At 46.4% G+C, this 15266-nt stretch overlaps 2 protein-coding genes across 2 annotated transcripts in view; both read left to right on the top strand.

Annotated features, from left to right (window-relative positions):
- The window catches only part of LOC106567150 (membrane-associated guanylate kinase, WW and PDZ domain-containing protein 3), a 192983-nt gene extending 183906 nt beyond the window's left edge, over positions 1–9077 (top strand). Inside the window, 8 exon segments of the mRNA XM_014136132.2 lie at positions 27–219; positions 905–1111; positions 1433–1618; positions 1872–1968; positions 3175–3250; positions 3464–3601; positions 3923–4061; positions 5824–9077. Coding sequence (XP_013991607.1) covers positions 27–219; positions 905–1111; positions 1433–1618; positions 1872–1968; positions 3175–3250; positions 3464–3601; positions 3923–4061; positions 5824–6878 — 2091 coding nt within the window. The 3' untranslated portion in view covers positions 6879–9077.
- A 415-nt stretch (positions 9078–9492) lies between these two features.
- Positions 9493–15266, top strand: part of LOC106567154 (lysine-specific demethylase 9) — an 11602-nt gene continuing 5828 nt past the window's right edge. Inside the window, exons 1-3 of the mRNA XM_014136139.2 lie at positions 9493–10218; positions 10487–11118; positions 15111–15248. Coding sequence (XP_013991614.1) covers positions 9639–10218; positions 10487–11118; positions 15111–15248 — 1350 coding nt within the window. The 5' untranslated portion in view covers positions 9493–9638. The remainder of the gene's footprint in view (positions 10219–10486; positions 11119–15110; positions 15249–15266) is intronic.

Below are 15266 nucleotides of genomic sequence, written 5' to 3'. Positions count from 1 at the left end.
TGCCCTCCTTTGTTCCCTGGCTTCAGGTGTACATTGGTGCCATCGTACCCCTGGGCGCGGCAGAGAAGGACGGGCGTCTGCGGGCAGGTGATGAGCTCATGTGTATCGACGGGGTGCCGGTAAAGGGCAGATCTCACAAGCAGGTGCTGGAGCTGATGACCAACGCTGCCCGCAACGGACAAGTCCTGCTGACAGTCCGCAGGAAACTTGCTCACACAGGTGAGTGAGAGAGAGTTTTTGAGTGTTTATGCAACTCTTCTAAAAGTGATGATCGCTGTGAGAAGTGCTGTAGACAGGTCCAGTCGTGGGAGATGATATACATAACAAACAGGAAAACAAGACGAGTTCTGTTCTGGTCCGTTATATTTTGACGGACGGATGGACAGACAAGCCCCCGCTGTACGCAGCTTTGTTTACACACACAAATAAATGACAAGGGAAAACACTTTTGAAATTGCTTTGGATGTGATGTATTGTAATGACAGACGTGTTTGAACTGAGAAAATGAAGCATCAATCATAGACGCGTGGCGGTTGATATCCAGGCTTGACAAAGATTTTCACTCCAAATATTGATTTCCTATTCTGTGCTCAGTTCAGATATGTCGTACACACATCAGAGTCTTTCAATACAGTAATTGTGGGGTTCATTTTAAAATGAGCACTGGAACGGCATTGGATCAGCCTAAAGGAATAATGTGGTGACATAAACTGAGCATTATAAACCACTTATTGTCTTTGAGCTTTCATACGAATGGCTGTGAGCGACCTTAAACAACGTAATTAGGTGATTCAAATGTAAACGGTAAGCTACCCCAAATGAACGTGTGTGTGTGTGTGTGTGTGTGTGTGTGTGTGTGTGTGTGTGTGTGTGTGTGTGTGTGTGTGTGTGTGTGTGTGATCAGAGGGGAGGGGAGAGGAGGACGTTGCTAGTGGTCAGCAGAAGGTGGCTCCAGCCCTGGTTAACGGCTCTCCCAAGCTGCTCCGCATCGAGGTCCCTACGGCCAGCTCCCCCCAACACCCCGAGTGCTACAACGTCACCCTACAACGCAAAGACAACGAAGGCTTCGGCTTCGTAATCCTTACCTCCAAGAACAAGCCGCCTCCCGGAGGTAAGAGAGAAGGAGATTCATATCATAGAACGTTCAGCTCAGCTAGTCTGGTACAGTGGTTCTTCCTTTAAACGTTTTGAGCTTATGCCGCGACAGTTTGTGGAAGATGGTGGCAGATTGTGGAAAATTGCGTCATTCTGACAACAATGGCTGACACTAAAATAACGTGCCATAGAATTCTGTGGCACCCGGCAAGCTGTGCTGCAGTACGGTTGGTAGTACATTGAAAAACAATTACTGCCTCACGAGCACCCTCCGCACTGTACCTGACAGAGCTGAGCTAAATTGTCCTGTCATCTCGTTCTCTCTCTCACACTTCAGTTATTCCTCACAAGATTGGCCGCATCATCGAGGGCAGCCCCACGGACCGCAACGGTCAGCTGAAGGTGGGCGACCGTATCTCAGCTGTCAACTCCCAGTCCATCGTGGAACTGTCCCACAATGACATCGTCCAGCTCATCAAGGAGGCCGGCAACACTGTCACCCTCACTGTGGTGCCGGAGGATGGTAAGAACTTCCACAGACGCACTGAACTCTGGGATATAGAGTCCTACTTGAAATGGGATTCTGTAGTCTTTTTGTTTATGTTTACTGTAGAACTACTAAGTTTGTTAGTAGTTTGTTTGTTTTTTGTTGTTATTTTTGATATTGCTAGAAGGGAAAGAGGAATGGTACGGAGTTGAGATGACTGTGACTGGTGAGGATGAAGTGCCAGTGTGCATGACATTCCATACTGAAAGTCTTCTGTGTGTTCTTTTAGAGAATAGTGGTCCTGCATCTGAAACCAGTTCAGCCAAGCAGAGCCCTGCAACGCAGCACAGAGCTATGGGCCAGCAGCCTGCCAGCCACATTGACAGGTACAGGAGTGGACACACACACACACACACACACACACACACACACACACCGCTACATGGCCCATCCTGAAGAGGAAAGGAGGAAAGGGAAGGATTAACAGAGGGTGGTTTTCCTGCACTCTGTCTTTGATCTTCCTGTTTAAACCAGATTACCTGTCAGACTTAATCCATTACTACAGACCCATAATTCCCCTCGCCTCCCCTAACTCTTCTCTCTCTCTCTCTCTCTCTCTCTCTCTCTCTCTCTCTCTCTCTCTCTCTCTCTCTCTCTCTCTCTCTCTCTCTCTCTCTCTCTCTCTCTCTCTCTCTCTCTCTCTCTCTCTCTCTCTCTGCTCACTGTGTGGTTTCACCCTGGATCTCTCCTCATTTCCCTTTTCTCTTCTCTAATCAAGTCAAACCCTTCCTTCTCGGTAATCTCTAACACATGGCTAGGGTCAGGCAGGTCTCTGGAAGTAAGGGGAGCGAGAGAGGGAGGCTGTTGACTCGGCAGTCTTAAGTATGTAAACTCTCCCCGTAGACAGAGGCAGTCAGGGAAAGCACACTTTTTAAGAAAGACTCTTTAATATCACTGACGCTCAGCTCCCACAATTGATTGTCATGAGCTCTGTAAAGCTCTGCAAGGGGCAGTTACTTTAGTTTACAGAACAAACAGCTGGTCTCTTCAGAAGAATTATAGCATATACCCATTTACCCTGCGCTGTATAATCACACTGAAGGACAGAGGCACTAAGAACCCTGGGAAGGAAGAAACCTCTCCGGTACTGTAGATGCTGAGAACACTGACACTGTGTCACGTCCTGACCTTAGAAAGCTGTTATTTTCTATGGTAGAGTAGGTCAGGGCGTGACAGGGGGGTGTTCTAGTTTAGTTTTTCTATGTTGTCAGGTTCTAGTTTTGTATTTCTATGTTGGGTTTTGTTTGGGATGATCTCCAATTAGAGGCAGCTTGTCCTCGTTGTCGCTAATTGGAGATCATACTTAAGTAGAGGTTTTTTCCACCTGGGTTTGTGGGAGATTATTTCTGAGTTAGTGTATGTTTCTACTCTGCATCACGGTTTGTTGTTTTTGTTCGTTCAGTTTATTTATGTATGTATTGCAAAGTTTCACAGTGAAAATAAAATGTGGAACGACACACACGCTGCACTTTGGTCCGCTCATTCCTACGACAACAGTGACACACTGTGATGTTTTGTCTGTGACTGTTTAGGAATGAAGACCCTCTGGAGTTTAAGTCCGTCCCACCCAGCGAGCTGGGACAACTCATCACCTCAGGCCCCAAGCAGGTGAGGCTATGGCGATAAACGGTCAAACCCTGTGTGTATGTGTGTTTTAGTGTGTGGTTATGTTTTCCTACCCATGGGGGAACAATATTGGGTACCTGAATATCACAAAGCTTGCATTACACATCTATTACAACATAATCAGGACATTATAGCTAAACGTTAGCCGAATAACTGAGTTGAACGTGGTAGAGATGTACATTTCCTCTGGATCAGGGCTGTTTCCACGTGGAGCTGGAGCGAGGCCAGCGGGGCTTTGGCTTCAGTCTGCGGGGAGGGAAGGAGTACAACATGGGCCTGTTCATACTGAGACTGGCGGAGGAGGGCCCAGCACTGAAGGACGGCAGGATACACGTGAGTCGACCCAGGGCGTTAATACTTACTCTCATAAAGGGTGGCTTCTTCTGCCCGTTCTATGAGACTGGGTACAGAACCACATGTGTGATGAAAGGCGTCTGTGTGAGAGAACCTGTTTTTCTGCGAGAGAGAACCTGTTTTAACTCGTTTAGCCCGTTTGTACTGTGATATTTATTTATTTTTCATTGAACAATTATTTAACTAGGCAAGTCAGTTAAGAACTAATTCTTATTTTACAATGACGACCTACCCCGGCCGAACACTCCCCTAACCCATCCCTATGGGATGTCATGTCGTGTGTGTGTGTTGTTACCACAGGTTGGAGATCAGATCGTGGAGATCAATGGCGAGCCCACCCAAGGCATCACACACACCCGGGCCATCGAGCTGATCCAGGCTGGGGGCACTAAGGTCCTGCTTCTCCTCAGACCTGGCCTGGGCCGGGTCCCTGACCCCAGTGAGTGACCTCGGACTCAATAGGACGAATACTCTACTCAAACACACACGGAAGAGTGACCATGTTCTCAACCAGAGAATTAGAATCTGAACTCGACACACAGCCTACTCAGACACTTACTGCTGCTTAAGATACACATGCGTATAGAAGACTGACCAGGGACTAACCATGTGTGTTCTAGTATTGTATTTCTAGAATACTATTTATTCTACTTGTAGGGTCTCAACACTGCTCAAACACTATTACTACTCCTTCCAAAAACACACACACACACACACACACACACACACACACACACACACACACACACACACACACATTATAACCCAGCTTTTACAGTACCTCCCTTTTTTGCATGTGAAGGCTGTTGCAAGCGTCTCTCTTTACCTTTCTCTCTCTCTCTCGCTTTATACCGCTCTATCTATCTGGCTCTACCTCTCTGTCTGGCTGTCCTGGCACTGTTCTCTCTCTCTCTCTCTCTTTTCTTCCTCCCTGTAGGTGTGAACTCTTCTTCCTCCACCCTGTGCTTCTACATGAAACCAGAGCATCACTAGTGGCCTCACTGCTTTTCTTGGTCTGTCCCTAATAACCTTGGTAAACCACCTCGTTCTCCTCTCTCCTCCTCTTTGCCTCTGTCCTCTCCTTTTAAAATTAGCTTCTGTCTATCTCTCCTCCTTGCCCCCCTCAATCAGAACTGGATAGCTCCTCTCGTAACAGCCCTATGCCCAGACAAGGCCTCGTAGGATGAGAGCTTCTCTAACTGTGACCTGCAGGAGGTGGTCTGAACGGAGGCAGTGGCTCCGGGGAAACAAGTTTACTAACTAAGGCCTCAATTCAATCAATCGTAGATAAAGGAAATTGCGCTACAGTACAGGTTTCCTCTGAATGTTAATGCGGTACTAGAGGTGTTTACCACCAAAAGACAAGTTGTTTTTCTCAAGGACAAAACCAATCACGTCCTTAAAATAGAGTTAGCATTCTGAGTGAAACTGCAGTTTTCCTTTATCTGCAATTGATTGAATTGGGGCCTGAGACCCACGCTGGAGTACGACGTGGCTCTAGAGTCCCTGAGGTTGTTTTAAGGTTATTACAGAACCCAAACACTGACGCCACTGAACGCACACGACATCACAAAGATTGAGACCTGGAGAAAGTCGTTAACTAGATGTTGATCAATGGAAGGAGGGCAAATGTTAAAAGTGTGTGTGTGTGTGCGTTCACCGGTATCAGCTCTCTCCTGTCCTGAGATGAATAAGAATGGATTTCTATGAGTTGTTCCTCATAGAAATGGAAAACCCCATTTCAGCTCCACTAAGTCCATCTCACTTGCTGGTTCTCCGCTACATCTTTGCTCTCTCAATCACGCCAGTGTTACTCTTATCAGCTCGAGAGGGAAATTGAAACGTCAGCCATGCGACTATGGAGAAAACCTTGCACCTACCTCCCTTTGATGTCACTGGCCTCCACTGATACATATCTCAGATTCATATTGTCTATTTGACTCAGAAGCTCATATTTGAAAGGTTATAATGGGAAAATAGAGAAAGAAATTAATTGTGTTATATGTGCTCTTATTTTAAGAGATTAAGATAATTCACCACCTTCACATATTGAATATACAATATTTCCCAGACTTTAATATAACTGTCTTTCCAATCTGCTTCAATATCACAATCTGTTTTATTTTCTTTCTCTCAGTTAGCTAGAGGTGGAACCATTTCATTTCTCGCTCACTATGACTCTCTCAATGCCTTTATTCCAGGTATGAAGGAGAAAGTGAACATTTCACCCTCAAGCTTTCCAAGACTCTCTGCATCCGACGAGCAGTCATCCCCCGCTTCTCCATCCTCCATCTCCCTGTCCACCTCAGAGCTGTCCCCGCCCTCGTCCGCCAACACCACTGCCCCCGAAGAGCCCTCTGACTGGGACATGTCCGCTGCTGCTGCCCCCTCCCCCTCCAGGCTGCTGGAGCCCAACAAGGCCAGAGGGCAGCAGCCTCACCACCACAGGGGACACACCAGTCCCAACACCCTCCCCAAGAAGAGTGACTCCATATCCCACAGCAACAAGCATGCTAGCCCCAAGAGAGCCACCGAAGCCCGGGCTGATACCAAAGAGCGCTCCCAGAGCCCCAGGAAGACAGACAGAGGAGACCGAAGCCAGGCGGGGACTGTTGAAAACAAGAACGGGTCTTTAGAGGGAGACGTAAGAAGGGAGAGGAAGGCCCACAGCCACGGCCAGAGAGAGCGCCGGGAGGGCAGAGAGGGACGCTCTTCCAGCCCCAGGAAGACTACCCCTAGGAGGGATCCAGAGGCAGGAGTCTCCAGGCTGCCCTCAAAGGGCCAGGATGAGGGTCAGAGGCGTTCTGGAGGGCAGCAGCATCCCAGCTCCAACCCGGCCTCTGGAGAGGGCACGCAGGGGAGAGAGAGGAGGAGGAGTAATCAGGAGGAGGACCCCACTCGCAGACAGGAGAGGGAGAGCGAAGGTTGGGGAACCAGCGAGAGCCGTAGGAAGAACAGGGGGGCGGCGCCTCATAGGTCCCACTCCCAGACACAGAGGGAGAAGGCGCGGCCAGACTCTGAGGGTGGAACCCTGCATCGTAGAGAGGGGGGTCAGAGAGAGGGAAGAGAGAGCAAACACAGAGAGGCGGCAGAGGAGGAGAATCCGAGTGATACCCGGGGTAGCACAAGTAGTGCTGCTATCCAGGAGCACACATATAACGGGAACCCCGGCAGTAAGAAACCGGCCACCATCACCCCGGGGCCGTGGAAGGTCCCCAGCTCAGCCAAGATCCACCCTCATGCGGAGGGTAACTGATGCGTCGTAGACGGACTAACCCGTCCATAACAGATACATACAAGACTTCTACAGTTCTGCTCATCTGCATTGATGATATTTAGAATGGACCAATGAGGAGTGTAGGGGATTGAGGTTATTTTGCATCACTGTGTTACTCCTCATCATCACATTGCCTCCTATTGCATATCAATGCTTCTTTTCACAGTTTGCCTCAGCCAACCTTCCAGGCTGTCTTAATGTTCAAAGTGCAGTCAGTTTGTGGCTCTGCAGTGGCGGTGGGTGCCTGTCTGATGTGAAGGACAGTGAAATCCAATCTGTTTTTGTGCCAATCAGGGACTCGGACATGCTGGGAAGGGAGTTGGTTCATGTCATGTATAATCCTTTCTGTGAAACTCTTTTGTCGGTAATGAAAGGAGGCTTTGATGAAGGATGCAGTTTGTCACTCTGTATGACGGTTTGAAAGATGGGCTCGTATCCAGGCAATCAGTCAGCGTTTTGTGTTCCTGGTGGGATTGATCCACTGCTATGTCCCTGATGGATGAATAAAGAGGTGATGGTGATTACTCCTTGAGTCACTGGGAGATGAAGGGGGTTGGGTTTTCAATCATTGTCTGTCCATGTCCAGTCATGCTCTCTGTGTAGACTCTGAATCGCTGTTATCAGCTTTGCAGTAGATTTTAGATCTTTACGACAAAGCTTTATATGCATCTATCTGATGACCATACACTTGTGGTTAGGTATATCGTTTACTTACTGCTACACGTGTGTTTATTATGAAGCATATTGTAATTTATTGAGATGAAATATGACAAAAGAATATATATGTATATATATCTACGTATTCATACGCTACATTTGGATGTAGTGAGCTAAGCATAGAAATAGAATGTGTAGAAGAGACATAACCACTGAAAATGTAAATGTGTTTTTTAGCCACAGACACCTGTGGGAGTACTTCAAATATTGCTCATGACTACTGTGTTCTAGTGTACATTACATGACATATGAATCACTGTATCAATTGAACTGTGCCGCCATGTTGGATGAGCCACGTAAATGACATATGGACTACTAGATAATTGTGTATGTCAGTCTATGATCCCTATACATTCTATTTCTATCCATTCACAGCCTGTTCCATCCTTAATCCGTGATGTTGTTTATTGTAAGCAGCTATTTAAGGTCTTCTGGCAAAATGTGTATACTGCAAGCTGACAGGTATTTATTTTAGATATTGCTGTAGCTTTGACTGTACGTTATCTCATGTGTATTATTTAGCAAGGCGTTTCCTAATCTAAATGTGGGGTTAAATTAGCTGTATAAAACAGATTGACGTTAAAAGTTGAGACCTTTGCATTTTGTTTGTGACACCACAGTTTTTTTTTATTCTAAGGTGCGCATCAAAATGTGCTTTGAGTTGTACACCAGTCCAAGATGTTAATATTCAATACATCTAAAGACTACAGTAATACCCAGGTAATACCAAACATTTCCTGGTTTATTCTGATACACTTTAGACTGTAGTGCCCTCTGGAGGAAGTAAAGAAACAGTCAGAATCAGGTTCACGACTTTACGACATCATTTTAAACAATTGTTATGATATAGCCAACTCTGTTTTAGGGCATAAATGATGTAGCATGTATGAAAAATATCTACTAAGACCTTACGTTTGTGTGTCCAGCTTAAAGTCTGTTAAACAAAGCAGTCTTCTCCTCTTCCTAGCAACCATGGAAAACAGAGGGACGACATACTGCATTGAATTATGCACTCACAATATATGGAATAGCTTTTAAATGAAAAGCTATTGAGAAACGGATTAGTCAGCGACGCTTGCCCTGTGGTGTAGTTCAATTCACATTTTGCTATCTCTTGATAAAATCTTAGAAAAGTATACTGATTTTGATTAACTCTTCACCGTTATATATAGTTTCCCTTTTACATCCTTATTGTTCATGTCACGTGTGTCTGTATAATAATGTGGCCTTGCATTGCTTCAGCAGAACAGCCTTTTGGTCTCTACATTATGTGGTAGTTGTAAATGTTTATAAATTGTACAGCACCTGTATAAATACTTACCTTCATTCCCCCAAAAATTATGTAAATCGCTCTATTATTTTTTTAAGTAATTAAGAAGAAAATAAAATGGTGAGAGGAAGTAATCTGGTCATGGCATTCTGTTCATGCACTGATAAATAAAGTTTGGAAACATAAACATATTCCTTTGTGTAAAGTGTATTTAATGGTACAATGAATCTATCCTGTCTGCTGTAATAACCAGTGGTGGGAAAAGTACCCAATTTTCATACTTGAGTAAAATTATTTGGTTTGAAATATTTGAAAGTATCAATATAACTATGCAGCTTTCTTTGCAAATACAATATGCAGAATATATTATAGAATCAATGTTTTGAGAAAAACATGATATGCATAGAACAGACAGCTCATTACCGAATTACATTTGAGATGTTTTGAACAGTGCGCGCCAGTAGGCTATCTGTCAGAGGCGCTCAGGTTATAAAAAACATTACGTCAGCTGTAGTGATTGCGTGCAGAGACGCACGTATTGCCCAAAAAGGAACTTCAACTCCCATACAGCCCATGCAACTCGAAAACTACACAACCCGTAGAGCTCACATACTGAGCGTGCGTATCAAGTGCGGATAGGGCAGAAAGGGTGGATAAACTGCAAATACAGGACCGCTGGATGCATACAAGAACTACAAATTCAGATCGAGTTGCGCAGTATGAATTTCTAGCCATTTAAATATACGTGCAAAATGGCTGCACAGGTCGACTTGGGCCGTATTAAAGTAGAAAATAATGTAAGGGACAGTCTTGGTAAATTAGCCAAAGAAAAGAAGAAAAAGAACAAGAGGGAGCTGTCACCATCAGCGGATAAACGCCAACGTTCATCCGAAAAGGAAGCAAAGAAAGTGAAGCTCAGTCATCATCACCACCACCATCACCCACAACATGTTCAACAGCAGCGAATACACCAGCCGCATCAGAATGGCCAACCACAACCACGCAACTCCAGCACCGAAAAACCTACTCTGCATCACCACCACCAGCATTATCACCACCATCACCACAACAACACCAAAGGCGCAAAGGACACGCACCCTCAATCTCCTCTGCCTGCGCATAAGGTGGTATCTGCAGCAGCCAAGTTGGACAGGAAAAAAAAAACGGTTCTGCCGCCTGGACAGTTCACTTTCACGCCCCTCAAAGTGGCCAAGCCCAAGGCCAAGATACAGGAGAACAAGGAAAAGCACAGTGAGAAAGAGCTCAAACTCAAGAAGGAAAACACAGAGGCTAACGTGAAACATGGGGTAGGCCTATGTAAGAAAAATAAAGGTAGGTTATTCTTACATATTCTGTTTTATTCTATTAATTCTTAATGTCACCACTCGTAATTGCTTGAATCGTATGCAAACTTACAATTAAGTCAGGCAAACGGACTAATCTGTTTGTTTACACATTGAAAAGAAGCTGCCAGGTGATGCACATGCAAGGTGCGTAAACAGGTGATGATGTTTTGCATACTCGTAGTTGTGAACCAATTGCAATTTTGGTATGGACAAAAGATGTGCATGGTAATGAGCTATCGTCTTCCTGCCTCCAGAGCCCCATCATGATGAGAACAGCCAGTCCCTGGAGGTGTACCTGTTGAGGAGGAAGAAGAAGAAGAGGAGGCGTCGTGAGGATGAGCGTGGTAAGAAGATCCGCACGTTCAACAAGGAGGTCCAGACTGTGTATGGAGGTCTGGCAGACCACAGTCCTTCAGCCCGCCTTGGCCATGTGAAGGAGGAGAAACACTGCCAGCCTGGTACAGGCCCCAACAACCACCACGCTCCGAAAGGGGTACACAACCACACCCAGCCCCCCTTCCTGTCCCCCCAAGACCACTTCATCCGCAGCTCGTCTCTACAGACAGGTACTGTCTACGGACGCTTCATCCACGAGGAGCGCCAGGCCAACGGTGGAGCGTCGGTCCTGCACGCCTACGCTGATGAGCTGGCCTCTCTACGGCCTGTGGAGATGGAGCGCTTTACCCAGGAGTTCCTAGAGCTGGCCTTCGCTGAGAGGCCCAGAGGGGCAGCCCGCTACGCCCTGGCTGTGGTGCACGGGGCTGCTGCCTTCCTACCTGACTTCCTGGACTACTTTGCCTTCAACTTCCCCTCCACGCCGGTCAAGATGGAGATCCTGGGGAAGAAGGATATAGAGACCACTACTATCGCAAACTTCCACTCTCAGGTATAGTATTAAAAACATAATGGAAATGGCCTGTCAGTGACCTGATGTTACCTGTATGGGACTTCATATTGTGTTTTGTCTTAGCTGATATTAAATACACTGGCAGTGGTCACCATCTTGGTCCTGGAGAGCTACAGGGTGGGAAGGCTTTTGTTCCAGCCCATCATCAACACCTCAACCAACCTGATAAAGTGACCAAGTGAATCAGGTGTTCTAACTGTTTTGCTATGTTTCAGCTCTTAGACAACAACAGTACTTATCTTAAGCAAAGTTATAAATGGGCTCATTCTTCCAATAGTTGTTTCAGTCCAAAGTACACCAACGTTGTCTATAGCTGAACTCTTGCCAAGTTTTCCCTGTTGCTATGCTCCCTAGAGGCCTGTTCCATGGCGTTTTACTGTTGTTTGACAGACCAATGGACACGCATAGGGGGAGCAGGTAGCCTAGTGGTTAGAGCGTTGGGCCAGTAACCGAAAGGTTGCTGGATCGAATCCCTGAGCTGACAAGGTAAAAATCTGGTTCTGCCCCTGACCAAGTTAATCAAATGTTATTGGTCACATACATGTGATAAGCAGATGTTATTGCGGATGAAGCGAAGTGCTTGTGCTTCTAGTTCTGACAGTGCAGTAATATCTAACACATTACACAACATATACCCATTACACGCAAATCTAAGTAGGAATTAATTAAGACGAGCGATGTCAGAGTGGAACGGACTAAGATACAGTAGAATAGAATAGAAAACAGTATATACATATGAGATGAGTAATGCCACATATGTAAAAATTATTAAAGTGACTAGTATTCCATTCCTTAAAGTGGCCAGTAATTCCTAGTCTATGCCTATAATGTGCTAGTGACGGCTGTTTAACAGTCTGATGACCTTGAGATAGAAGCTGTTTTTCAGTCTCTCGATCCCAGCTTTGATGCACCTGTACTGACCTCGCCTTCTGGATGATAGCGGGATGAACAGGCAGTGGCTCGGGTGATTGATGTCCTTGATGATCTTTTTGGCCTTCCTGTGACATTGGGTGCTGTAGGTGTCCTGGAGAGCGGGTAGTTTGCCCTCGGTAATGTGTTGGGCAGACCGCACCACCCTCTGGAGAGCCTTGCGGTTGGGGGCGGTGCAGTTGCCGTACCAGGCGGTGATACAGCCTGACAGGATGCTTTCAGTTGTGCATCTGTAAAAATTTGTGAGGGTTTTAGGTAACGAGACAATTTCTTTTAGCCTCCTGAGGTTGAAGAGGCTCTGTTGCACCTTCTTCACCACACTGTCTGTGTGGGTGGTCCATTTCAGTTTGTCAGTGATGTGTACGCCAAGGAACTTGAAGCTTTCCACCTTCTCCACTGCAGTTCCGTCAATGTAGATAGGGGGGGTGCACCCTCTGCTGTTTCCTGAAGTCCACAATCATCTCCTTTGTTTTGTTGATGTTGAGTGAGAGGGTGTTTTCCAGGCACCACACTCCCAGAGCCCTCACCTCCTCCCTGTAGGCTGTCTCGGCATCTTTGGTAATCAAGCCTACTACTATTGTTTCGTCTGCAAACTTGATGATGGTGGCGTGAGTTGGAGGTGTGCTTCGCCACACAGTCATGGGTGAACGGAGTACAGGAAGGGGCTGAACATGCACCCTTGTGGGGCCCCAGTGTTGATGATCAGCGGAGTAGAGGTGATGTTTCCTACCTTCACCACCTAGGGGTGGCCCGTCAGGAAGTCCAGGACCCAGTTGCACAAGGCGGGGTTCAGGCCCAGGGCCTCGAACTTAGTGATGAGCTTGGATGATACCATGGTGTTGAATGCTGAGCTATAGTCAATAAACAGCATTATTACATAGGTATTCCTCTTGTCCAGATGGGATAGGGCAGTGTGCAGTGCGATGGCGATTGCATCGTCTGTGGATCTATTGGGGTGGTTCTAAGAATGTCTGTGGATCTAAGAATGTGTTTAGCCTGTCTGGAAGCAAGACGTCGGTCTCGGCGACGTGGCTGGTTTTCCTTTTGTAGTCCGTGATTGTCTGTAGTCCCTGCCGCATGCGTCTCGTGTCTGATCCATTGAATTGCGACTCCGCTTTATCTCTATACTGACATTTAGCTTGTTTGATTGCCTTGCGGAGTGAATAACTACACTGTTTATATTCTGCCATATTACCAGTCACCTTGCCATGGTAAAATGCGGTGGTTCGTGCTTTCAGTTCTGCGCGACCTCTACCATCTATCCACGGTTTCTGGTTAGGGTAGGTTGTAATAGTCACAGTGGGTACTACATCTCTTATACCCTTCCTTATGAACTCAGTCACCGTATGCATCTAGATTATTTTCGAAAGCTACCCAGAACATATTCCAGTCCACGTGATCAAAACAATCCTGAAGCGTTGATTCCGATTGGTCAGACCAGTGTTGAATAGTACGAAGCACGGCCACTTCCTGTTTGAGTTTATGCCTATAGGATGGGAGGAGCAAGATGGAGTCGTGGTCAGATTTGCCGAAAGGAGGGAGGGCCTTGTAAGCATTCCGGAAGTTTGAATAGCAATGGTCAAGTCTTAGTAGCGTGATTAGCACATTCAATATGTTGATAGAACTTCGGCAGCCTAGTCCTCAGATTTGCTTTGTTAAAATCCCCAGCTACAATAAATGCAGCCTCAGGATATGTGGTTTCCAGTTTGCACCATGAAGTTCTTTGAGGGCCGTCGAGGTTTCGGTTTGAGGTGGGATGTAAACGGCCTTGGCGATGACGGGGGAGAATTCTCTTGGGACATAATATGGTTGGCATTTAATTGTGAGGTATTCTAGTTTGGGTGAACAAAAGGACTTGTTCCTAGAATTACACCATGAGTTGTTAATCATGAAACATACCCCTCCGCCCTTCTGCTTCCCGGAGAGAGATCTATTCCTGTCTGCGCGATGTACTGAGAATCCTGCTGGCTTTACCGACTCCGACAGAGTATCCCAAGAGAGCCATGTTTCCATGAAAAAAGGTATGTTACAGGCCCCGATGTCTCTCTGGAAAGAAATCCTTGCTCTAAGCTCATCAACTTTGTTATCCAAAGACTGAACTTTAGCGAGTAATATACTCTGAAGCGGTGGGTGGTGTGCGCGCCTCCTAAGTCGAACCAGCAGGCCGCCTCGAGTGCCTCTTCTCCGGCAGCAATGTTTTGGATCGGCCTCTGGAATAAGTTAAATTGCTCTGGGGAGAGTGGATAATGGATCTGCTCCGGGGAAGTCATATTCCTGGTCGTAATGCAGGTAGTTCTGGTGAGTTACCGCCGCTCTAATATCCAATAGTTCTTCCCGGCTGTATGTAATGACACAAAACATTTCCTGAGCTAATGATGTAAAAGAAAAACATACTGCAAAGTTTTCTAAGAGCTAGTCGCGATGCTGCCATCTCCGTCAGTGCCATCTTCCATTCCACTCTTCCCCGGGCACAGAAGAAATGGATGTTGATTAAGGGAGCCCCCCGCACCTCTCTGATTCAGAGGGGTTGGGTTAAATGCGGAAGACACATTTCAGTTGAATGCATTCAGTTGTACAACTGACTAGGTATCTCCCTTTCCTTTCCTTCATAGGGCTGATAACACTGCACACACACACACACACACACACACACACACACACACACACACACACACACTACACACACACACACACTCACACACACACACAGTGCTCTGTGCAGTTTACACAGACAATTAGCCTAGGCCTAATTTAATGCAGCTGTTCCACTGGAATATCCAAGGGCTACTAATGGGTTCAGGGGAGCTAAATGAATGCATGGTGAATGTTGTCTTTAGGGCACTGCTTGATTATATCGCACTAACTAGCGTTATCTAAATGTTGGAAAGCCCTGTACGGCTCCATGCTCAACTAACCATCCAGCCGGGTCAGTGTTAATCCGATATCCTAATTATATATCCTAAAACCAATTCATGTTGGCATTGCATTCATTTCAGGTTTAGCCAAATCAACATGATCTCTCCCTCTGTGTGTGTCTGCAGGTGGGTCGGACCTACTGCTCGGGGACGTACAGGGCCGGTCCTATGAGACAGATCAGTCTGGTGGGAGCCATGGCTGAGGAGGTGGGGGACTACTTCCCAGAGTTCCTGGACATGCTGGAGGAGTCCCCCTTTCTAAAGGTCAGTCGGATGAAAAAG

This window comes from Salmo salar, chromosome ssa13 (genome assembly GCF_905237065.1).
Source record: "Salmo salar chromosome ssa13, Ssal_v3.1, whole genome shotgun sequence".
Lineage (NCBI taxonomy): Eukaryota > Metazoa > Chordata > Actinopteri > Salmoniformes > Salmonidae > Salmo > Salmo salar.
Note: the sequence above shows the minus strand (reverse complement) of the source record. Positions and strands in the feature narration are given on the sequence as shown.